This window comes from Bactrocera tryoni, chromosome 3 (assembly GCF_016617805.1).
Source record: "Bactrocera tryoni isolate S06 chromosome 3, CSIRO_BtryS06_freeze2, whole genome shotgun sequence".
NCBI lineage: Eukaryota > Metazoa > Arthropoda > Insecta > Diptera > Tephritidae > Bactrocera > Bactrocera tryoni.
In genome coordinates, this window is record NC_052501.1 from 66,351,631 (window position 1) to 66,376,143 (window position 24,513).

General features: G+C 36.8%; 1 protein-coding gene across 1 annotated transcript in view; it reads right to left on the reverse strand.

Moving 5' to 3' along the window:
* The window catches only part of LOC120770739 (protein kinase C, brain isozyme-like), a 41,044-nt gene that overhangs the window by 1,687 nt on the left and 14,844 nt on the right, over positions 1 to 24,513 (reverse strand). Inside the window, exon 4 of the mRNA XM_040098328.1 lies at positions 1,697 to 1,825. Coding sequence (XP_039954262.1) covers positions 1,697 to 1,825 — 129 coding nt within the window. The remainder of the gene's footprint in view (positions 1 to 1,696; positions 1,826 to 24,513) is intronic.

Genomic DNA, 24,513 nt, shown 5'->3' on the forward strand with positions numbered 1-24,513 from the left:
AACTTATTACAAGGCGGGGCCCGTCCCACCTTTTCCAAATTTTTTATCCACAGGTGCCCCTTGTTACTGCGATCCCCTGTGCCAAATTACAGTTTTTATACTCTCGCCACAAAGTTGCTAAGGAGAGTATTATAGTTTTGTTCACATAACGGTTGTTTGTAAGTCCTAAAACTAAGAGAGTCAGATATAGTGTTATATATACCAAAGTGATCAGGGTGACGAGCAGAGTTGAAATCCGGATGTCTGTCTGTCCGTCCGTGCAAGCTGTAACTTGAGTAAAAATTGAGATATCATGATGAAACTTGGTACACGTATTTCTTGGCTCCATAAGAAGGTTAAGTTCGAAGATGGGCAAAATCGGCCCACTGCACCGCCCACAAAATAGCGAAAACCGAAAACCTATAAAGTGTCATAACTAAGCCATAAATAAAGATATTTAAGTGAAATTTGGCACAAAGGATCGCATTAGGGAGGCGCATATTTGGACGTAATTTTTTTGGAAAAGTGGTCGTGGCCCCGCCCCTACTAAGTTTTTTGTACATATCTCGAAAAATACTATAGCTATGTCAACCAAACTCTACAGAATCGCTTCTTTCAGGTATTTCCATATACATTTCAAAAATGGAAGAAATCTGATAATAACCACGCCCACCTCCCATACAAAGGTTATGTTTAGAAAATCACTAAAAGTGCGTTAACCGACTAACAAAAAACGTCAGAAACACTAAATTTTATACGGAAGAAATGGCAGAAGGAAGCTGCACCTAGCCTTTTTTAAAAAGTTGAAAATGGGCGTGGCGCCGCCCACTTATGGACCAAAAACCATATCTCAGGAGCTACTATAGACCGATTTCAATGAAATTCGGTATATAATATTTTTCTTAACATCCTGATGACATGTACGAAATATAGGTGAAATCGGTTCACAACCACGCCTTCTTCCAATATAACGCTATTTTGAATTCCATCTGATGCCTTTTCTCTATAATACGAGTATAAACATTAGGAACCCATGATGATAGCGGAATAAAACTTTACAAAAATACGGTATTTGAAAAAATATGTAAATGACGGATAATGAAATCTCGATTATCACTTTATCATGCGAGAGTATAAAATGTTCGGTGACACCCGAACTTAGCCCTTCCTTACTTGTTATATCTTAATTTAGTGCTTAGTTATGGCACTTTATAGGTTTTCGGTGAATGGCGATTTGTGGGCATGGCAGTGGTCCGATTACGCCCATCTACGAACTCAAATTTTTTTTGTACTAAGGAACCTGCATACCAATTTTCATCAAGATATCTCAATTTTACTCAAGTTACAGATTGCTCGGAAGGACGGGCAGACATATAGTCAACCGGATCTCAACTTTTTTTGTCGCCCTGATCAATTATACATATATATAATATATCTATCTCGTTTAGTTTTAGATGATACGTACAACCGTTAGGTGAACAAAACTATTACATATATTCTGTAGCAACTGGTTGCAAGAGTATAAAAATACGTATGATATATTACGAATACTAAAAAAAATTTGAAATGCTTATTAGTTCCAAAATAAAATAATTTTTAAAATAACATTTCGTATCATTTAAAACCATACAAATTATAATAAGTTTTTTATTTTTTATATTACAAAAAGATCATAAAGCATAAAAAGTTTTATTAATTTTCAATAGGCCCAACTTACTTTGCACCGTCAGCAAATTCTCCTTCACATTTAATTCCAAATTGATGCGTCCACGACGTTCGGTGTGATCGCAACCGCACAAGCTCGGCACATTCTCCTTGCAGCGGGCATGCACATTCATGTCACATGCTGTGTGTTGTTAGCATAAAAGCCAAGTAGCAGTGGGAAAGTTACAGAAAAGTTGTGCATATATTAAAAATTATGTTCAAATCAGTATTTGTGTGTTTAGCATAAATTGAATAAAAAAAACTTTTGTAAACAACTTGTAGCTGCTATAAAATTAACTAAACTCCATTTTGACTAAGCTGAGCGCCAAGTGAAAGTGAAAGTGTATAAAAGTAATAAAAAATGCATAAAAAAGGTAAACAAACATACACACACACACACGTATACTATGCGTACAGCAATAAAAGACCCACACATATATATGTACACACATACAAAGCGTTTGCGCGTTCAGCACATACTAACAATTTAAATTAAAAATGGTTGTTATCAATATACATGTATTTATGTACAAAGAACATTCTTAAGACCAATCAGCTAATCAATTTGTCAACGGCTGTAAATGTGAGAGACCCCCTTTTGATGTTAACCACTGCAAACGCATTAAGGATTGCGATTTAAGGACATGCACCTGAGATGCCTAGCTGGTTGATGTCCTCGTAAGAGTGAATGTTGACATCACTGCCGTCCAAGAAGTGCGATGGGCGGCACAAGGACAAAGGAGAGTAGATCCTTGTGACATTTACTACGGTGGCTATATAATGGATCGCAAATTGGGTGTGAGAGTCGTGGTGGGAGAGAGACTCCCTCTCCGAATACTGGCATTCACCGCTCTGCATGAACCTCTAGCCACAATCCGTATCAACGCGAAGTTCTTATCGCTGATTTGCGCCCACGCCTCCACAGAAGAGAAGGGCGATGTGACCAAGCTTGCCTTCTATGAACACTTGGAGTGCACTTATGAGAGTTACCTCGCCGCGATGTCAAAATCGTGCTTGGCGACTTAAACGTCAGAGTGGTCAAAGAAGGTATATGTGGCACAATAGTCGGGAAATTCGGCCTCCACGAGGGACCGTTCCCTGACTTCGCCGGGCCTAAAATACTAGATTCCAGCTTAAAAAAATTCATCAAGCTACCTGGATATCTCCGGACCGAAAGGCCACCAACAAGAATGATCATGTTGTGATAGACGGAAGACATGTCTTCAGCGTTTGTCCTAGCATTGATTCGGACTACTATCTTGTTGCAGTGAAGATAGGCACCCGCCTCTGAAAAATGACAGGTTAACAAACATAAGGAAGGATCGACGTCGAGAAGCTGCAATCACTACAGACGGTCGAACAAATTTCAACTCGACTTGCACTCCTGCTCTCTGAGAACACTCATAGCAACTCGGTATGAGGAAATTGTGGGACGGCATTTCAAGCTCCTTACGTACAGCTAAAAGCGAAATCACTGGTTTTCGGAAAATGCAAAAGAACAGCTGGCATGATGAGGAATGCTATGTTGCAGTGGTGAAAAAACAGACTGTCTATCTCGCAACGTTACCATTGACCGCAACACCTGCGGAATGGCATAGATACCGAGATTACCATTTGCAGACAAAAAAAGAGAGAGGATGAAATGCGTGAGTACGATACAGAGAAATGTTCGAAAATTCTACCAAAAGATGCGGCGACTAACAGAAGGTTTCAAGACCGGAGCATACTCTTATAGAATACCAAGAGGTGATCTAGTGACTGATAACCATATCATACTGAAAATATAGAGGGAACACTTTTCCAACCCGCTGAATGGCAATGAAAGCATAACACCAGGAGATGGTGAACCCGATTGCCTAATCGATGACGATGGAGCGGACGTTCCATGTATATATAAAGTAAGTTAGACGCCTGAAATATATAAACTATTCATCGTTACAGACTCGTATTGAACACTGAGTTCATTTTAATTCAAGTCGCCTCCTTTTATTTATCAAATTCACTGATTGACATAATTATCAAGCAATTTACTGTCAACAAGCTTTCTGCTGGGCGCGGAAATTGCTACAGAATGCAGCAAAGCAAGCTGGCAAACGCAAGTATATATCCTGCGGCAATTAGCACACAACTTATGTATCTATACATTTGTAAATTTACGGTAAATCAATAGTAAATCAACTCGTTTAAATGCACAACACGGGAATTCCATTTAATTTGCATAAACGACAAACGGAAATTATGATTCCAAGCAAGTTGGTTACAGGGGAAATGGTGATAGTAAAATCTATTTGTAGTCCAAATGTAGTTGTTGGTACTGTTTGCGGCCTTTATTGTAATAACTACGTAGTATTTAGCTAGGTCTAGCGTAGTAGCTGAGTATGGTTTTGGTCCATAAGTGGGCATGCCACAGGCATTTCACTTGCAAAAAGTGTGGGTGCAAAGTCCTTCTGCAAGAGCTTAGCCTTATTAGTGTTGCACGTTTCAATAGTCAATTGCGCACTGGAGTCGAATTCAATACATTGCGATTTGATTAGTTGCAGTGCGATAAATGGGAATTTCGTGCGGAAATTGAAAGCTAAGTGAATGCACGCGATTTATTCACGAAGGCGAGACACGCTTTGGTGAAGACATTGTGTGTGTGAGTGTATGTGCATGTGAAAAGCTTGCAACAGGTCGAAAAAACAAAGAAATATTTCACTTTTCCATTTTTGCTAGAAAGTCTTGCAATATAGTCACGTTGTTGCATTGTCATGGTGGTTGGAAAAAATGTGGCAAATAATGAAAGGTGCTCGGAGCTCTTAGCTGGAAATTATTAGAGCATGTCTAATGTGCATTCAATGCTGCTCGAGGCATGCATACAACTCACTCTCTATTGAAAAAATATGTCTTGTTATTATTGTAAGAGTAAAACTATGTTTTGTTTCTGCGAACACATGGGCAGTAAAATAATAAAAAATGCTAAAAAGCAATGAAGATATTTCTATGTATATAAGTGAGCGGCGCAGTAAAGGCGGAACATCATAAATAGTTGTTAAATAGCGTGCACATAATGGACAACGTTGAGTGGCTGCGTAAAATCCATCAAACGAATGGCTTTTCACGTGACTAAGCAGATGACTTGCAAGCACAGGGTGGCACTCAAAATAGTCATAAAATATGTGGAAATTATTTCCAGCTTTAGAAAGAGGCAGTGGTTGGGGATGCAGAAATTGTTTCAAAGAGTCTAAATGTACATACGTATGTCAGGCACAACTATATTCTGCAAGGTTTTTGAGTATTTTCTAGGTTGAGTTTTTTTACAGAATAAATATGTGAATTTGCGTAGAAAAGTGAAAATGGAATAATTATACCAGTTTTAAAATTTCGCACACAACATATTCTGCACGGCTTTTAAGTATTTTCTAAATTAGTTTTCTTCTTACAGAATAAATATGTGAATTTGTAAAGAAATTAAATTATTATACCAGTTCCTGGAACAACCATAATCTGCAGGGTTTTTAGGTATTTTCTAAATACGATTTCTTCTTGCAAAGTAAATATGTGGATTTACGAGGAAAAGTGTGAATGCAATAATTATACCAGTTTTGTAATAATCTGTACCAATATGTTTAATATTATTTATATCGAATTTGTATGATAGGTAATAATTTCAGAAGTATTCCATCAAACATAAAGTATTGTAAGTTTATACCAGTTACAAAATATGAATCAATTATACATTTCAGTATTTTCTATACATCCAAACTGCTTCAATGGTATACGAGTTGTACATTTTTATATATTTTGTGCACCCAAAATATTTCAATTGGTATAAGAGTCTTATACTTAATTAGATTAGATAACTTAATTAGATTTTTTAAAATTAAATTATTATTTTTTTTAAGTTGATTTGAGACGAAATGTGTTACTGAAATAATTGCACCAGTTTTTGAATAATCTCTACCCATACATATATTTAATATTATTTATGACAAATTTGCATGATAAGTAGTGATTTGAGCGGAATTGTGCCAAACATTCTGGAAAAAAAGTATTGTGAATTTATACCAGTTAAAAACTAAGTTTAACTTCATAAATTTCAGTATATTCTATCCAGCTTAAATATTTCAATTGGTATAAAAGTTATGAATTTTTATACCAGTTATAATTTGTATACCAGTTTATATTATACATAATCATGTATGACTAAAAATATGTCTAACACCTTATAGAACTTTATTATATATCAATAAATTTGAAGGTGAAGCATAAAGCTTTTATTAAACAATTATACCAGTTTTAAATTTCATTTCTTCTTAATGGTTATAAAGATAATTTACAAATAACATTTGCCTAATTCCATATAATTTCAATAAATAAAAGCAGAAGGCTTTGATTAAAAAATTATACCAGTTTGAAATTTCACTGTCTTTTTTTAATTATATTAATTCCTGATTATAAAGATGCCAAAAGTTAATTTACAAATAACATTTCCCTAACATTTTTGCTCGTTTAATACATTTTTTTGATTTTATACCACTTTCCTAATTAAATTGTATTGAAATATTTCGGCAATTTATTTTAAAAAGAGTGATTTATACTAATTGTAAATTTTTGTGACTCTTTCGTATCGGAAAATTTTCTAATATTATTTGCTTGAACAGTTTTTGAAATATTTATACCAGTTACAAAAGTTGTTGTTGTGTACGGTTGTGTTTGTTTTATACTCAGATTAATACAATTAAAGCCTTTTGAAACAATATAATGCTTGTTTCAAATTCTACCTTTCTGGTGGCTCTGTTAATTTATACCAGCTTTAGAGTCAAAATATGAAGCACCTTATGCCTTATTTGAAAACTGCAAATCACATACCATTTTTAAAATAGAAATATGGTATAATATATACATAAATCATTCGTATAAACTGACTCAGTCTTAGAAATAAATTCTCAAATATGACTAACATGATAAATAGAACACCTGCTAAACCTCAACATAATCAAATTAAAAATGCAATCAAATTAATTCATTGACTTTCCACCACCACCCTTATATGCTTGCCACTCGACTGAATCAATGTCCTATATCTATTTTTATATAATCTTCTCATCACATTTTAGATAGCTTCAAACATTTTTATGTTGTTGCTGTTCACTCCCAACGGCTAAATTTATCGAGAATTACTAAATAATATGAGCGAAATTGTGAAACCATGTGTAAAATTAGTTTTACCCACTGAGCGGATGGTTTGTGGTAAGGTTGTATAGTAGCTAAGGTGTACGAGAAAGAGCAACAGTTACCCATATTCCATACATATATGTACGTATACTAGTCCGTATTACGTAGTCCTAACAATAATGTGTGAGCTGAAAGCAACAACTAAGCAAACAAAGGCTCATCATTTGGTGTAAAGTGAACACATAGCCATTTAACCATCCGCTTGGGGCAACTTACTAACCAGCACAACCACCAAACCCAACACAACCAACAAACCCAGCACAACTTCTAGCTTGTTATACAAACAAAGCAGATACTAAATTAGTGGGTTGTGCTGACAAATAAACCCGTTAACTAACCACCAACGACATTACCATGTCAACTAGTTCGTCATCAAAACTGAAATTTCGTACAAAAGAGCGAAGTATGGCCGCCAACTGAAAAGGGTTCTTCATCATCCGCTTGGTGAGCATCGTGGTGGACACCCATCTACTATTGTGTAGTGAAAACGTTTGGCAAAAGAAATACTAGTACCAGGAAACGCACAAAAGCCAGGTGAGGCATTGTGGTTGTCAGCGTGACTACACACCACTTAGCCAACGCAATGAATTCCACTTGTGTGCCGTCAGTCTGGCTAGGCATTCGTGCCATTTTAGGCATTCAGAAAATTGTTTAGTTCTTAAGATTGTGGGGCGTATTGTGCAAATATGTTTGGCGAAGGGTTTAAGGGGCTCTTGTAATTTCAGAGACAAATGCCAGCAATACTCCGCCTAATCTTTCTGGTTGTATTAAATGAATTGAAACAAGTAAGGAAGGACTAAGCCCGGGTGTAGACGAACATTTTATACACTCGCAATTGGCATGGATTAAAGCTGGGGTATTGGCAAAATATAATAATCAAATTGGTATCGCATTCACTTATATTATGAGTCATAGGCTCACTTTCGATAACGCTTTTTATACATATATACGAATATATTTCCACTGAATTTGGTTGAGAATGGTCGAATCATTTGTTATACATAGGATTAGATCTACAGATAGACTGTTCCACGACCGTGTCTAATTTTGACAACGGGTCCTATAAGCAACCTTTGAACCATATTGGGTATAAAATTTCATGATTATGAGGTATTTACTTACTAACGGACTGACGGGCGGTGTATAATCTTAAAACTTAAATTATATCAATATTTAAAATTGATAAAAATTGCTTACAATTACATATAATACCACCAAAATTTGAAAACTAACTCGTTTTAGTAAAAATTTAAACTGGTATAAATCTGGTTAAACTCAATGTGATGATAAAAATTCATCAAAATTATAATACCACCGAAATTCGATAATTAGCTATCATTTTAGTAAAAATTTTAACTGGTATAAATCTGGTATAAATTCTTAAAGAATATTACTTAAGCTTGACATACTGTTATTAATGCAAATCAGTGTTATTAATGCAAATATTTGTTATCATGACTAATTTCGTGATTTTTTTATGTAACATATGGCGAAAATATATTTGTTTATTTTCTTGCAGTCAGCAAAAGGGTTCAAGGGCAGTGCAAGCAAAGAGGAGTTATAGTGGGCTCAATCCTTTACGTCTCTGTTTACTACATTTTAGCTTCATAATTTTTCAAGAGTATACAATTCGCAATTAATAAAAATTAATAATATAGGGTTTCTTTATTTCTTATGCTGCTCCGATTGTTTCTACCAAACTTTTGTATTTATGTGAGTTGCTTTTTCTTTCTAAACCTTAGCAAATCAATTTTTATTATTTTGTTATTATTATTTTTAGATTAGCAGCAGTGCAAAGAAAGTTAGTATAAAACTGGTATAATTTAGTCAACTAATAATAATTGATTTAAGAAAGGCTTGCAGAGAAAATTCCGCTAAACAAATAGAAAACACGCAGTTGGAAGACAATTATGTATAACTGTTATAAAAACGGGCATAAACTGGTTTAAAATATGAAAACTACATTTATAAGTAAAAAATTGAAAATAGTTAGAAAACAATTTTTTTTGAAAAAAAATGTGTAAATAAAAGACTAATATTTCTGTAATATTTCAACTTGTTATTATAACAAATATTTAACATTTCGAGAAAGATTTAAATGTGTTCTTAGAAGCAAATAGTTTTAAACTATTATGTAATGGTGGCATGTATACTTTGTATACTTAAACTAAATAAAATTTGTATACTTAAACATAAAATTTATTCCTGACTTTCCCTGCGAAATCGCTTTATTTTTCGCTTCCTTAAAAATAATTTTTTGTTATATTTTTGCCTTTATTGCACAGGAACTGAATACAGCATACATCTATTGTCCTCGACAGCAACGAACAGCGCACGTCTCTAGGCCAAATATGTTCACATACGCCCGAGAGTGTTCATATGTAAATTAGTGCCCATGCAGTAAATGTATGCAAATGCAAAATAAAGGTATTATTTCCCTGTGCCCCACACTCGAATTCCCATACTTACACTGGAATGCATGTGTGAATAAACTTTAGCGGTTGCTCAGCGCATTATAGATGTAAGAACGTATGCTTATGACTCGTCCGTCAACCGTCTCACTGCGCTCAAATATTTGAGTAAATACTCAGGGTACATCTGCTGTCACTTTGGTATATATTTTTCTGTCAAAAGCACATACTAAAATATTATTGTGGGAAATTATTTCCATTTTTTTCTGGCCATTTTTTCGCCATTGCTTTATGGTGATACTGGCATTTTTGTTGATACCCTTCTTTACTGCTTTCTTTATTTGCTTTTAGGTCTTATTTGTTTGAAAAATTTGTAGAACATTGTGGTTGTCCAAAAGGCAGAAGAGGAAATACAATGTTAATGTAGGCTGACGTGCTTGAGAAGGTTGTGCTTTTGTATGTCGCCTAGTGGGATTTGTTCTTATTCACTTGAAGGTTGTTTGAATACCTTGCCTGGTAAAATTTTGTGAGATTTCTATAACTTAAAATAATATTATAACACATATTTAAATTTTAACTGTACTTTTTCTTACTCTATATTATTTTATTATTAAAATTTCTACATTTAATTTTTTTCTAATATTTTTCACACACCTTCTATTATAGCTTTTACTTTTACTTTTAATTTTATAATTATTTTATTTCTTACTCGTTAAATATTACTATTTATATAAATGTTTATTAATTATCAGCAAGATTAGCCTTATTATAACTGGCCATTGCCTTATCGATATCCACGCGATAAGGTGAAACACCTTACCGAATGTTATTAGAAGAAGCTGTTCGGGAACATACGAAGTAAAAACTTCTCAACACTTCCTTTATGACGATCCTTCTCAGGGATAAAACGTCTTAGATTTCAAACTTTCTGACAGCCAACTGGGCTAGCGGGAATAAAAATACAACCCCTAAGCAGCTCTGTGGTAAATTCTCGTCTTACTTAACTTTATGGATGTTCGTAACAAATTTGATTCGTGAGAAGGAGTGAATACTCGTACAAGTACTAACATATTAGGATTGATCTTGATTTTCCTTGACTTGTTTGGCTTATTTCATAGATTTTAGTTAGTTATTTACAGTTTATAGCTATGAAATCTAAGCTTCCAAAAATTTTAAATATAATTATCTGCAGTAAAACAATAACATTTTTAAATCTTAATTTATGCTAAAAATAGATTCCTTTGTTTATATATAACAAATAAATTACATACATTTAGCGCTAAGCCGCATCATTGTGTTCAAATTGTTTCATTAAAATATCCCTTTTTGACCATTTGGAATGGTTTAAATTGAAGTGGAAAGACGGAAATCCTCATATGGGATATATTGGGTTCAGAGAAATCGACGGGCTGATTGAATTAAATTGGGTGTTGCTTAGATGCATATACTTTTCAAGGATTTTTTTTTAATATAACGGCTGATCCAAGTTTAGGCACTTTTTTCAATATCCCTTTTTTGACAGATCATGCGTAATCGGCCTACTGAGCTTACTACTCTCAACACCATCACCCATCTTGAGACCCAGCATTCATTATTGGATAATATTCGACCGAATAGATCACGTCCAGCAAGCAATGAAGGAAATATCGCAGCCGTAGCTGAGAGTATACACCGTTCGCAGCAAATCAGACTGATGTATGGAAAGATTTGGGGCATTTTACGTCGAGATCTTATATTGAAAGCATACAAAATACAGCTTGAGCAAGCACCGAAGTTGCTCGACCTTCCCAAATGACATCGCTTCGCTCTTTGGGCTATTGAAAAGTTCAAAGGATATGTATGTATGTAAAAAAATTTTGTTCGCATTTGTGGCGAAGAGCAACTTTAAGCGATTCAAGCGCCGCTATTTTGTCCTGAAAATACAACGGTTTGGTGTGGTTTGGCTGGTGGAATCATCGGTCCATATTTCTCCAAAAATGATGCCGGTGATAACGTAACCGTCAATGGCGACCATTTTCGCGCTATGATAACCGACTATTATATCCTTGAAATTGAAGTTCGTGATCTCGGCGACATTTGGTTTCAAGAAGAAGTTCCCACACATCACATCAGAGCAGATAATTTCACGTTTTGGGTCAATCGAATGGCCATCAAGATCACGTGATATCATACGGTTAGACTTTTTCTTGTGAGGATATGTAAAGTCTAAAGTCTATGTGGATAATCTCGCTTCGATTCAGGCCTTGAAGCAAAACATCACGTGTGTCATTCGCCAGTTACTAGTCGAAATGGTCAAACGAGTCATCAAAAATTGGACTTAACGGACGGACGATTTAAGACGTAGCCGCCGCCTTCATTTCAAAGAGATAAATTTCAAAAAATAAATGCCCATTAGTATTCTTTCGAATGATAATTAACATTCCCCATTAAATTCGAAGTTTCTGTGTTTTTTCTTTAAAGAAATTGGGAACGTTGAAATAGATCGCTTTTACAACTCTCACACTGACCGAATGGTTTCTCATTCACCAATCTTAAGGAGAAAAATCAGATGTTCGAAAATCCTGATGTTAGTTATACAAGAGCTAGGTCAAGATTTCACCCGATTTTATCCACTTTAGGTATAACCAGCAATTACCCGCTTGAAGAACAACAAAGCGGCGGGGGCCGATGGATTACCGGCCGAGCTATTCAAACACGGAGGCGAAGAACTGATAAGGAGCATGCATCAGTTTCTTTGTAAAATGTGTTCGGACGAAAGCATGCCCAACGATTGGAATTTAAGTGTACTCTGCCCAATCCATAAAAAAGGAGACCCCACAATCTGCGCCAACTACCGTGGGATAAGCCTTCTCAACATCGCATATAAGGTTTTATCGAGTGTATTGTGTGAAAGATTTAAGCCCACCGTCAACAAGCTGATTGGACCTTATCAGTGTGGCTTTAGATCTGGAAAATCAACAACCGACCAGATATTCATCAGGCGCCAAGTCTTGGAAAAGACCCGTGAAAGGAGAATCGACACACACCACCTCTTCGTCGATTTCAAAGCTGCTTTCGACTGCACGAAAAGGAGCTGCCTTTTTGCCGCGATGTCTGGATTTGGTATCCCCCCAAAGCTAATACGGCTGTGTAAACTGACGTTGATCAATACTAAAAATTCTGTCAGAATCGAAAAGGACCTCTCCTAGTCATTCGATAGCAAACGAGGTTTCATACAAGGGGACTCCCTATCGTGCGACTTCTTCAACCTGCTTCTGGAGAAAATAGTTCGAGTTGCAGAACTAAATGGAGAAGGTATCATCTTCTATAAGAGTGTACAGCTGCTGGCGTATGCCGATGATATTGATATCATCGGCCTCAACACCCGCGCCGTTAGTTCTGCTTTCTGCAGGCTAGACAAGGAAGCACAGAAAATGGGTCTGGTAGTGAACGAGGGTAAGACGAAATATCTCCTGTCATCAAACAAATAGTCGTCGCACTGGCGACTAGGCTCTCAGGTCACTGTTGGCAGTCATAACTTTGAAGTTGTACATAATCTCGTCTATTTAATTATATCAGTATTAACACCACCAACAATGTCAGCCTGGAAATCCAACGCAGGATTGCCAAACTCCATAAGTCGCTCATAATTCCCGTCCTGCTATATGGTGCAGTGGCTTGGACGATGACAGCAACCGATGAGTCGACGTTGCGAGTTTTCGAGGGAAAGGTTCTGCGAAAGATTTATGGTCCTTTGCGCATTGGCCACGGCGAATATCGCATTCGATGGAACGATGAGCTGTACGAGATTTACGAGATATACGACGAAATTGACATAGTTCAGCGAATTAAAAGACAGCGGCTACGCTGGCTAGGTCATGTTGTCCGGATGGATAAAAACACTCCAGCTCTGAAAGTATTCGACGCAGTACCCGCCGGGGGAAGCAGAGGAAGAGGGAGACCTCCACTCCGTCGGAAGGACCAACTGGAGAAGGACCTGGCTTCGCTTGGTATATCCAATTGGCGCCACGTAGCGAAAAGAAAAAACGACTGGCGCGCTGTTGTTAACTCGGCTATAATCGCGTAAGCGGTGTCTACGCCAATTAAGAAGAAGAAGGTATAAAAGCATTATTCGTGCAAAGTTTTATACCGTTAATATTTAAGTTTTGTTGTCGCTGAGCCTTTCTTTACATTAAACTTCTGTCTTAAAAGTTTTGTGGTTTTCATTCTGCGCAAATTAGTTCAGGATTTCATACACATTCAAGACTTCTTACCTGCTTTCGCGACAGAAGGAACAACCGCTACACTACTGAATTATCCCGTTAAGTGGAAGATATGGCTAAACCAAAGACATTGTTAGTCGTACAGATTAACTATTGTGTGTACTAGGTCAAAAAAGTACTTAATTGTAAATGAACTTCACGCTAGAACAATGCGATCAAAGAAAATGCAGCATAGAGAGAAAATGTAAATTAAAGCGCGAAAAAAGTGGAAGAAAAGCACGAAATCGCTAGGTATAACGGCTTGAGAAGCAAAAACGAAAAAATGCAAGAAAAGCAACAAAAAAACAATAATGTGCTATTGTAAACAGTGAAAAGTAGTAAACCGAGTACAAAAAAATCTTGAAAAGTTTAACAGGAAAGAGTAACGGTAGTAACAGCGTCAAAGAAGAGCTTATAGAAAGATGCTAAAATGTAATTGTAGTAACTGTGCAGAAAAAAGAACTTGAAAGTAAAAACTAACAAAAATTAAAATACGATGCTTATTAATAATTGTTGGACAAAAACATTACACGCTTTTTTCAATGCTACGCACATACACACCCACATACACGGCACTCACAAACACACAAACTAACTTTAAACGCGTGCGCTACTTAAGGCTAGTATTTGGTGGCTAAGCACGGGGCGCGCCACACTTTACCTCGACACTTGAGCCCCTTATGGGTGATGCCATGCAGCAGCGAGCCGCAATGATCGCAAAACATCGGCGACAGGAAGGAGATATGCTGCCATTTGTGCGGCATCTGATGGGCCTGGGAATAGGTGAGAAAACTGATGGAAAATTAACATAAAGCTTAGCGGTAGTAGTTGCAGTTAGAAACTAAATTATTGGAAAATACTTAGCGGTAAGAAATAATACTTAGCCATAGAGAGAAATTAGTGAAAGAATAGAATAGAGAAGAAATAAAGATAAAGTAGAAACCATGTAACAAAGTGATAGTGGAAGAGCGATAGAGGGTGAGGAAGAAAGCAAAAGAGCGAAGAAAGTAAAGATAATAAAGAATTTTCGATAATTCATGTGAAAATGCGGTTTTTATGAGCCTCTAAACCAGTCTCTAGTTAGCGGATTACCATTTTTAAATTAATGTATGAAGCGTGAATATTTTAAGAACGAAGCGGTAGAATGAATGCAAGCTAAATAAATTCTATGTATATGAAATATATATATTTTAACAATTGTACATACATATATGTATGTATATTCGCCTTACGTTTTTATAAGTTTATTTTATTTTATTTTTAATTTGTTCCATCTTGCCTTTCGCTCGAAAACATGACAGGTGTTTCAATGTTTTTCTTTTTATGTTAATGTATCTATTTATATACATATGTGTGCGTGTCTTTATCTTACATTCTACTTTTCCTCGTGCTTCCAAAATGCAGATGTTACAATTATCATGGGAAATAAATGCCATGCACGCGAATTGAAATAACAAAACACACAACAAGGCGCTCATACAAATGTAGCTCTATAAGTATACAAACATACATACATATACACACCATGTAAATACAGTTAAAGCATACACGCACATACCAAAAAATCGAGATGTCGAAAAAATTCCGGAGAAATGGCTGATGTGATAAGTGAAAACTCAACAATTTTTTAGCATGTTGCGTATACGCCTGGGTGTACGCTTGACATAGAAACCAAGTTGGCTATTAGGGATGGTAATTCACTTAAAATGCTTCTTAAGTTTGTTATCTTTAAATTTTTTTTTTGTTAAACACATTTTTTTGATCGTCCATACTTAAGTTGAATGCTGAAGACGGTGATATGAAATGCCCATATGGGACGAGCTTAAGTTGACTACCGCTGGTATTTTATACACAGTCAGATTTAAGAAAAGATTTAAACAAGAGTTAATAACATAGAATTTGCGTATATTGGATGCCAAATTTGATATTTTTTTAATTAAATTATTTTTTTTTTTAATGGCTGTGCCTAATAATTGAAGAGACTAAGAAAAACTGTAAATGAAACATGTTTCAAACAGTTTTTTAAAAATTTGTTAACTTTTGAACATTTGAACTACAGTATATATTACGAGAGGAAGCTTCAGCGAAGCCACTCCGACATATGCAGTTTAAGGGTTCGTTGAAGTCTAAATACAGTGTCTGTTTTCAAACGTGTGGCCCCGTGTGGGTGTCAGTCTTGAAACAAGCCGAACGCAGAAACCATTCTCAGTGAAAAGGAAACCACAGCCTCGGACGAAAGACACCTTTTTTGATGAGGACCACAACAAACATAATAAGGACTATAAATTAAGGGCATGCACCTGGAATGACCGGTCCCTAAATTTGGAAGATGCAGGCTGGTCATCTCCTCGTGAAAGTAAACGCTGACATTACCGCCGTTCAAGAAATGCGATGGACGGGACAAGGACTGAGGCGAGTAGGTCCTTGCGGCATTTACTACAGTGGTCATATAAAGGAGCGCAAATTCGATATAGATTTTGTGGTGGAAGAAAGATTCAATCGTCGAGACTGACATTCACTTCGGTGGTTGAACCACAATCCGTATCAGAGTAAAATTTTTCAACAGAGAAAGATAGGAAGACAATATGATCAAAGATGCTTTTAATGGACGGCTGGAGTGACAACTGCCCCGCACACGGAGATGACAACTTTGGTTCAACTGTCGGAAAATTCAGTCTCCACGGCGAAACCTTTCTAAATGGGTTGAGGCTGATCGACTTCACAAGTGCCCGACATATGGTTGACTCATCAATATACTTTTTTGTTACCGTGTCGAAAAGCTTGTAACCAGATCAATCATGTTGTAATTAATGGACGACACATCTCCAGTGTCAGTGTCTCAACAGCAACTCGGTATAAGGGAATTTTGGGACGACATTTAAACTTTTTTCGTACAGCTGTAACAAAACCATTGGTTTTCGGGAAATTCAAAAGAACAGCTGGTGACGATGAGGACTGTCGTGTCCCAGTAGAGAGAAAGCAGACAGCCTACCTCGCAAAGTTCCGATCGATAACAACACTAGCGGGGATAGAAACCGACAGTTGAAAGCGGAAGCGATACGCATATGGAGACAAAAGAAGAAATGCGTGAGTATGAAGTGCTTGCAAAATCGGCCGGTGACGACTTACAGAAAGTTTGATGTTCAGAATATACTGAATTTATGGAGGGAACTCTTCTCAAGCCTGCTGAACCGCAGTGATGGTGAACCCGATAGCTCAATCGATGCCAATGGAGAGGACGTTGCACTGCCCTACCATGAAGAAGACTGAATAGCAATTAATTTGTTATCTATCTTGATTAATTTTAGTTAATACATTCCACCGTTATTTTACTCTGTAGCAGAGCGTGTCAACCTTATCTATTTGCTTAAAGAAAAATTAAATGAGGTCGCCAATTTTTTCCCCATTTTCAAAACTCAACGAAATAAATGAGCAAAAATAAAAATTACTGAATAAATGGCAGAACCCACATATCCCGTAAGGAATTTTGTATTAAACACATGTATATATATAATACATATATAAACATATGCTTAAACAAATGTGAATCGTAAAAAGGTCATTAAGGCCAAACAGCCGAGGTCTCGGTTGCCCAACTCTTAAATGTTAGTCAAAGAATGCGCCACAAAAGATGCGCCAAGAAATAGCTTGCGCTGATGAGAGTCTCTCGGAATTATATACATACATACGCGTATATTAAATATAAATGTTTATTTGTAATATGTACAATACCTTACAAGTATATACATATATTCTTTATTATAATATCGTACGCAAACGAAGCAAAATCATGCGCTGCCTTTGACCTCATTGGCATTGACATTGCCACACGAAGGCTTTGGGCGCTGAGCACTCTTTGGGTCTATAGAAAAACTACAATGGACGCTACATTGCCTACTAATCTTCAGCTTCGCAAATGTCCTTGTCGCCAAGGCAAATGCAAAGGGAAAGGCGAAAGGAAAACTAAATCTAAAAGTTTTTGTCGCAAAAACGTCTTTGAATGCATGTGTGTGTGTGTGTCCGCCATTTAAAGTGTTTGTCTGGCACATTAGGCGCCATTGAAAATATTTATGAATGGGCGCTGAATTTTTCACAAATTCCGAGCTGACGCTGTATACTTTTATGAATTCGTGTATGCTGTTGGACAAATGTGCGACGGAGAAAGGAGAAAAAAATAAAATATTTTTTCTTTACTGAAGGTATCTCGGTTAAGGTTAAGGAGCCTATGTAGGCTTATCTTGTTATACACACGCAAATACTTATTTAGATGTATTCTTTAAAAATTTCGCTGGCTTCATACGTGGGTTTGATGCGTTTAAGAAAAGCACTGTTCTAGTCCAGAGTCTTAAAAAGCTCTTGTGCCAAATTCTTCATGGAATCAATATATGATTCGGTAGGGTTGAAGCAAACATGTTCGAAGTCAAACCACAGACCACAGAGCATCTTTGTAGTTTGTCCAAGATACAGTAGACACATACGAAGGGTATATCAGTAGAGACTTCACTCCATATACTGGTATTTAATTTCGAAAGGGCTTTTCAATATAAGGAATATGCTCTTGGAGCATTCCTGGATTCCTGGATAGAGCGTATAACAATGCCTCTACGGAATTTGTTCTGAATAGTATCCAGTCAATGGATGTTGATATTGCTATACATTGCTGGATCAGAAGCCTTTTGGCCTCTAGACGGATCAGAGCAGAATGGAACGACGCTAAAATGACCAAGGAAATCTGTAGAGGTACTCCACAAGGTGGTGTGCTATCTTCGATTCGCTTCTATGGAAATTATTAGTGAATAAGCTGCTAAGGAAATTGGAAGCAAAGACCTCTATGAATGCGGCATATGCGGACGGCATTGCTATCTTAATAACGGGTAAGTGTCTACAGACCATTAGCAGAATTATGAGCACCACCCTCAAAACAGTCCAGAATTGGGCAACGCATATGGGTTTGGGGTTAAACCTGGAGAACAAAGATCTGCTTGTGTTCACAAGAAAGCATAAGATTCTTTTTTGGATGTTCACTTTGATAAATGGGACACATCTCTCTTTGAAGGATCACACCAAGTATTTTGGAATAGTCTTGGACAGCAAATGAAAATGGAATGGATGTGGAAGCACAACGTCGAAGAAAGAGTGAGGAAAGCTAGCAATGCTTTATATGTGTAAACAGATGCTTGGCACACACTGAGGGCTCTCTCCCTCTCTCATGTACTGGTGCTACACAGCCATTGTAACACCAATTCTGCTTACGGTGCAGTAGTATGTTGAACAGGAGTACGGAAATTCACCTACTGGAAGCCAATGCAAAGGGTTTAGAGGCTCGTCCTAACGGCGGCTCTTGAGCTGGTACTAAACGACCCACCTATAGACCTCTTCACTGAAAACTGCCCAGCAAAATCGGCGGAGCGACTGCTGGCTGCAAAGAATGGAAGCGTGGAGAATTTACATAGAGAGGGCAATGGCGCTGGGCAAACACCAACTACATAATTCCACTTTTCAACTGGGAGTAAAGAAAAGGTATGTTAGCTATGCGCAACACTCTAAACATCCATACGGATGGCTCGAAAATGGACGATGAAGTTGGTGCTTAATGAATAATAGAAAAGACTTAGGAACATGATCAGAATACTAACTGGTCACTGTCTGGTGGCGACACATGCCTGCAGAATGGGGCTGACAGTACGAGAAGACTGCAGGGCACCAGGGAAACAATGGAGTCTTCCTTGTGCACTTATCTGGCATTGGGAAGACTATGCTTTAAGTATCTGTGGTCTCCACGGTATGATGCACTGGAGGAGGTATCGATAGTGAGGCCACAGAGTCTGTTAAACTCGCTTGTTGGCCTACCAGATTAACCAAACCTAACCTCACCCATCATTCTGTTCATCTATAATACTTTGAGGGCCTTTATGCTTATTGTAGTATTAATGAGTCTTCTTCGGTTATAGATTTTTTTCTGGACTGATTTATAATTGTTTTAGAATATTCAATCCGTATCACAGACCTTTTTAATTTTTCAAGATCGAAATCGATATATTGCGGTCTTTAACAGAAAGTGCTGACTATTATGTTTGATGGTTTCTTAATAAATACGCAAGTTAAATAAGAAAAGTAAAGGAGTGTAATCAGCGGGTCGTTTGCTGAAGATTAAATATAATTGAATCTTATACATTTATGATTAGTAAGGCTCTTCTGCGTCCTCTAATCTCCGCTTCACTTCTTAGACATCGGAAGATTGAAATAAAAACTTCCAATGCTTATTGTAAAGTCTTTGGGTAGATGATCAAGTACTTTTTTCTCTATTATTAAGAATAAACATGTAAAAAGAACATAATGCCTCACCCGACTCAGCATAAAAATCCAGCTTTTAAAGCCCAGAGGGTTAAAATTTAACTTCTCCGAACAATAATACTAATCTGCATTCTATCTCTTCAGCTTTAACCGCATTTCCGCCCCTCCAACGCATAAATTATCTATTTTAAATAAATAACTTTCATTTTCAAAAGCGCAGCTGCGCCAAACTTCCCCTGCAAAGTTGCCTTCGGCCATGGGTTTTGAGAAATTGTCGAAGTGTAGCAAGCTGACAGATTTTGTCAAAGTGCACACACAGGCGCATGTGTGAGGACGCACATTAATATAGCTGTACCCTGTTGCCGAATGGGGCGCTGTAACTTCTGCAGTTGCTCCCCCAAGCTACCAGCCGCTCGATTATCCGTTATACATTGTTTGGCATTGCGCCACCGATGCGTTGTTACACAAGCCGGAAGCGACTTGGCTGCCAACAGTGGGGCGTTGTGGCGGCTAATACGCAGCGTTGCCACTATTGTTTGGCTTTTGAGTTGAGACCGAACGCCGTGTTGCCTGTTGCGCTGAGCTGAGTGGCTCCATTGTGTTTCTTTGGAGTTGGCTGGCGGGGAGCTATGTGAAAAGTTTTTATTGTTTGCTTTTTATATGTACTTGTTACTGCTTGGTAGAGCAGCTGTGGACTTCTGGTTTACCCCCAAGGGGACTTGGCATTTAATTGAGCGATTTTACTGTTGCCTTGTAACAATATTTCGTGCAAGTCGAATTTTATGTATGTTGTGTTATTTCGCTTTTGATTCTTTTCAACTTTGTGCTGGAATTGGAAAAGTTTGCTACATGTGTGCTTCCTTTGTATTTTATGGACTTGCTTAATATTAATTTTGGGTAATTTATCCGCCTTATGTTACTGTCTTTTGAAGTTGTTTGCATTTTAGTTCTGTATTATTTACCTTTTGTCGTACTTTTTCAATTTTCACAGTCCGAGTATTTCGTATATTTCTACAATATATATGTATTTTTCTACTGACCTTTATTGCTTATTTTGCTATCGTATGCCTGACGAAGTGCAATTTTTAATTCATGAAATATGAAATATATTTTTTGGTTTCTCCTAACTTTCTATAATATTAAGTTAAGTCCTCAACTCCGATTTTTGGCGAAAAGGTCATTATTTTATTACTTAAAATTAATTTTATTACTTACGAAACAGTTTTAAGGAATTTAAAAAATATTTTTTCCATACTGAATCTGCTTTATCTAATGTCTTGGCTTCTTGCTCTGTATTATAAAAAAAATCGACCATAAGTTAGGTAACTAATCAGCAACTCGGTATAAGAGAACTGTGGGACGGCTTTTCAAGCCTTTTACGTACAGCTGCAAGCGAAACCACTAATTTTTGGAAAGGCAGTAGATCAGCTGGTACGAAGAGTAGTACCGTGTCGCAGTAGAGAGAAAACAGACTGCTTAAGAAAATACTTCGAGCCTCAGAACCATTTTCTATAAGAGTGTACAGCTGCTGGCGTATGCCGATGATATTGATATAATTGGCCCCAACATTGGCGCCATTGGTTTTGCTTTCACCAAACTGGACAAGAAGCGAAGCTAATAAGTATGGTAGTGAACGAGGGCAAGGCGAAATATCTCCTGTCATCAAACAGACAGTCGTCGCTTTCGCGACTTGGCTCTCACGTCACTGCTGACAGTCATAACTCGAAGTCGCAGACAATTTCTGCTATCTTGGAACCAGCATTAACCTCTCTCGATGAACAAAGACCACATTCTACAAGTCACTCATTATCCCCGTCCTGATATATGGTGCAGAGACATGGACGATGACAACATCTGATGAGTTGGAGTTACTAGTTTTCCAGAGAAAGATTCTGCGGTAGATTTATAGCCTTTAGCGCTTTATCAACGATGAATTTCGCATTAGATATGTAGAACGATGAGCTCTATGAGATATACGACGGCATTGACATAGTTCAGCGAATTAAAAGACAGCGGCTATGCTGGTTAGGTCATGTCATCCGAATGGACGAAAGCACTCCAACTCTGAAAGTATTCGACGTAGTACCCGCCTGGGAAAGCAGAGAAAAAGGAAGACCTCCACTCCATTGGAAAAACCACGAAGAGAAGAACCTGGCTTCGCTTGAAATCTCCAAGTGGCGCCACCTGACGAAAAGAAGAAACGACTGGCGCGCTGTTGTTAACTCGGCTATAACGGCGTAAGCAGTGTCCAAGTCAATAGAGTTACTAAAATGCAATCCTGTGTGTTCATGTGTAAGTCTCTGATGAAAAAATCATACAATAGTAACATTAAGGTTAGAAGGCAGTAACTTATAAAAACTTTTCGCTTGCGGTTCTTCTTGTCTATGCCAGATTTTCAAGATGTGCTTCAGTATGTTTGCCTTCGAAACTTTCATGATTTAGAGAGTTTTGTCAGTTGCTATTAACTTCATAAAAATCATTCAGTTGTGGTGTAGGTGTGGTGGTGTTTCGAGGATTTATCTATATGTGATATTTAATCTGAGATGTGCAGAATAGTGTTTCAACTGTTAACGGAATCATCTCAACAAGTAAAACAGAGAATTTACAAAAATTGGAGAAAGAATAAAGATAAATGAAGCTTGGTTGACAAAAGAATTAAAACTTAAGTTTATTTCAGCTAGCTTATTTTGCAACCTTTTTATTACTTCCAATTCAGTATCTGTATTTCTACGCTAACTAACTTCATTCATTTTCATGCATCTTTCGATGAATCAGAAAAATCAATAAATCGTGTTAAAAGAAACATGTTCTCACTAGAAATAATTTCTTCAACATTGCCATTTGTTGCCACTTGCACCGTTATTTAAATACAATTAGCTTATCAATTTATAATTCTTTCATCTCCTTTTAATTTCTTTACTGCGCCTAATTGAAAAATTCTGTTGGATTTCATTTATGCCATCAGCTTCTTCAGTAAAAGTCAGCAAGCGAGCGCCTGCTGCAGTCAATCACAGTCAAGTTGTTCGTCTCTCATTTTAATTGGATGGATTTAAATTGATTTCGAATTTCGTGGAAATTGCTAAGATTGAGATAAAATTGATGCGTTCGTTTGTGGAGTTTCACTTTGGAACTTCTACGGATGCGAGTAGTTGTAAAAGGTAATTACGGTCGTCAATAATATATAAAGGTAGACGAAATCGATTTATTTATAGGAAGACGAAAGTGTGGATAAAATGGGAATTACTAGAAGCAGAGGCAATCTAAGTAGTTTTATCAATTCTCAGTTGATGGTGAGATATGGAGCTTTAGTGGGTAAGCTGGAGAAAAAAAATGAACAGCTTTGGATAATGGAATATATTTTTCGAATATATTTTTGCTCTTAGCTCAAGAAATTCCGTGTTGCAACAAATTCTGTGAAGTCCATGTATCTGTAAATTATAATCCAATCTTCAAAATCTCTGGAATGGTTTATAGAAGAAAGAAAATAAAACATATTTGACAAAAATGTCAGACTATTTTTAAGGGTAGTATATATTTACGTATATACTGTGTTCACGTTTTCCGCCTCATGTTGACTCCACTTTAACTCTCATGCAATTGCATGCCACAAAACTGACTGCCAACTTAATTTACCGTTATTAGTTGTGGCAATTTTGATATGTTCATTTGCCAACAACAGTAAAAAAATACAAAAATGAGAAACAGAAAGCAGAAAAATAGTTATGTTGAATGACCGCACAATCAGCGGGTTTAACAACTTCGCCATTGGTCACTCATACGCCATGTTGCTCACATGAACAAAAACATTTGATTTGCGTTTAATAGAGGACAGTCCACTGGGCGGTTTCATAAAAAATTCATTCTAAGAGCGCAAAATAGACAGACCGTTAGCCGGCGGGCGCGACATTTTTGTTTCTGTATAGATGTGTGCTTTAGTTGTTGCTCCAATGTAGTTTATTGTTTACTTGTGCGTTTTAATACATAAGAAGTTGAAGTGCTTGTGCCTAGAACTCTGCGTTTGTTTGTCTCGTCAAATGTCACTCTTTTAGTTTTGTTTTTCTGTGCATTTTCCCCTAACTATATACAAATAGTGAGTGCTTTGGTTGCATTAAATTTTTAAACGAAACATTATCGTTGCGTTTATCAGAAAAATTTGCATTTATAAATATTTGATGGGCATTTTGTTGGCTCGACTGTTTTCCATGGCATTTCTTTATTCGTTTTATTGAGTTTGGCGTAGAGCTAGAGGCAGTCAAGTTATTTATGCCACTTAACTCACCTATTAATAGTTAGAACGTTGAACGGTACAATAGGTTTTCATATTAAATACAGTTGCTTACTGATTATAATAATTAATTGTCGTCTGCGAGTTTTTATGTAGTAAACTTTCTTATAATTAAGGGAACTTTTTTCCTTACTTGTAAATTTTCGGAACAGGTTATTTAAATATGTAGAGTGTGATCGTAATACCGATGTGGTACATTTTATAACATACCTATAATATAATGTATCTTTCGAATGAGAAGCCAATCCGTTGACCGTTTAAAAGTAGCTTTCAATAAATCGATTGTTTCGCTGGCTGCACGGCTTGTAGCGACGTCTTGTTTGAATCATCGTCCACATCAAAAACCCCAATTCAGGCAAGAAAAATTTATTAACCAGGGCTT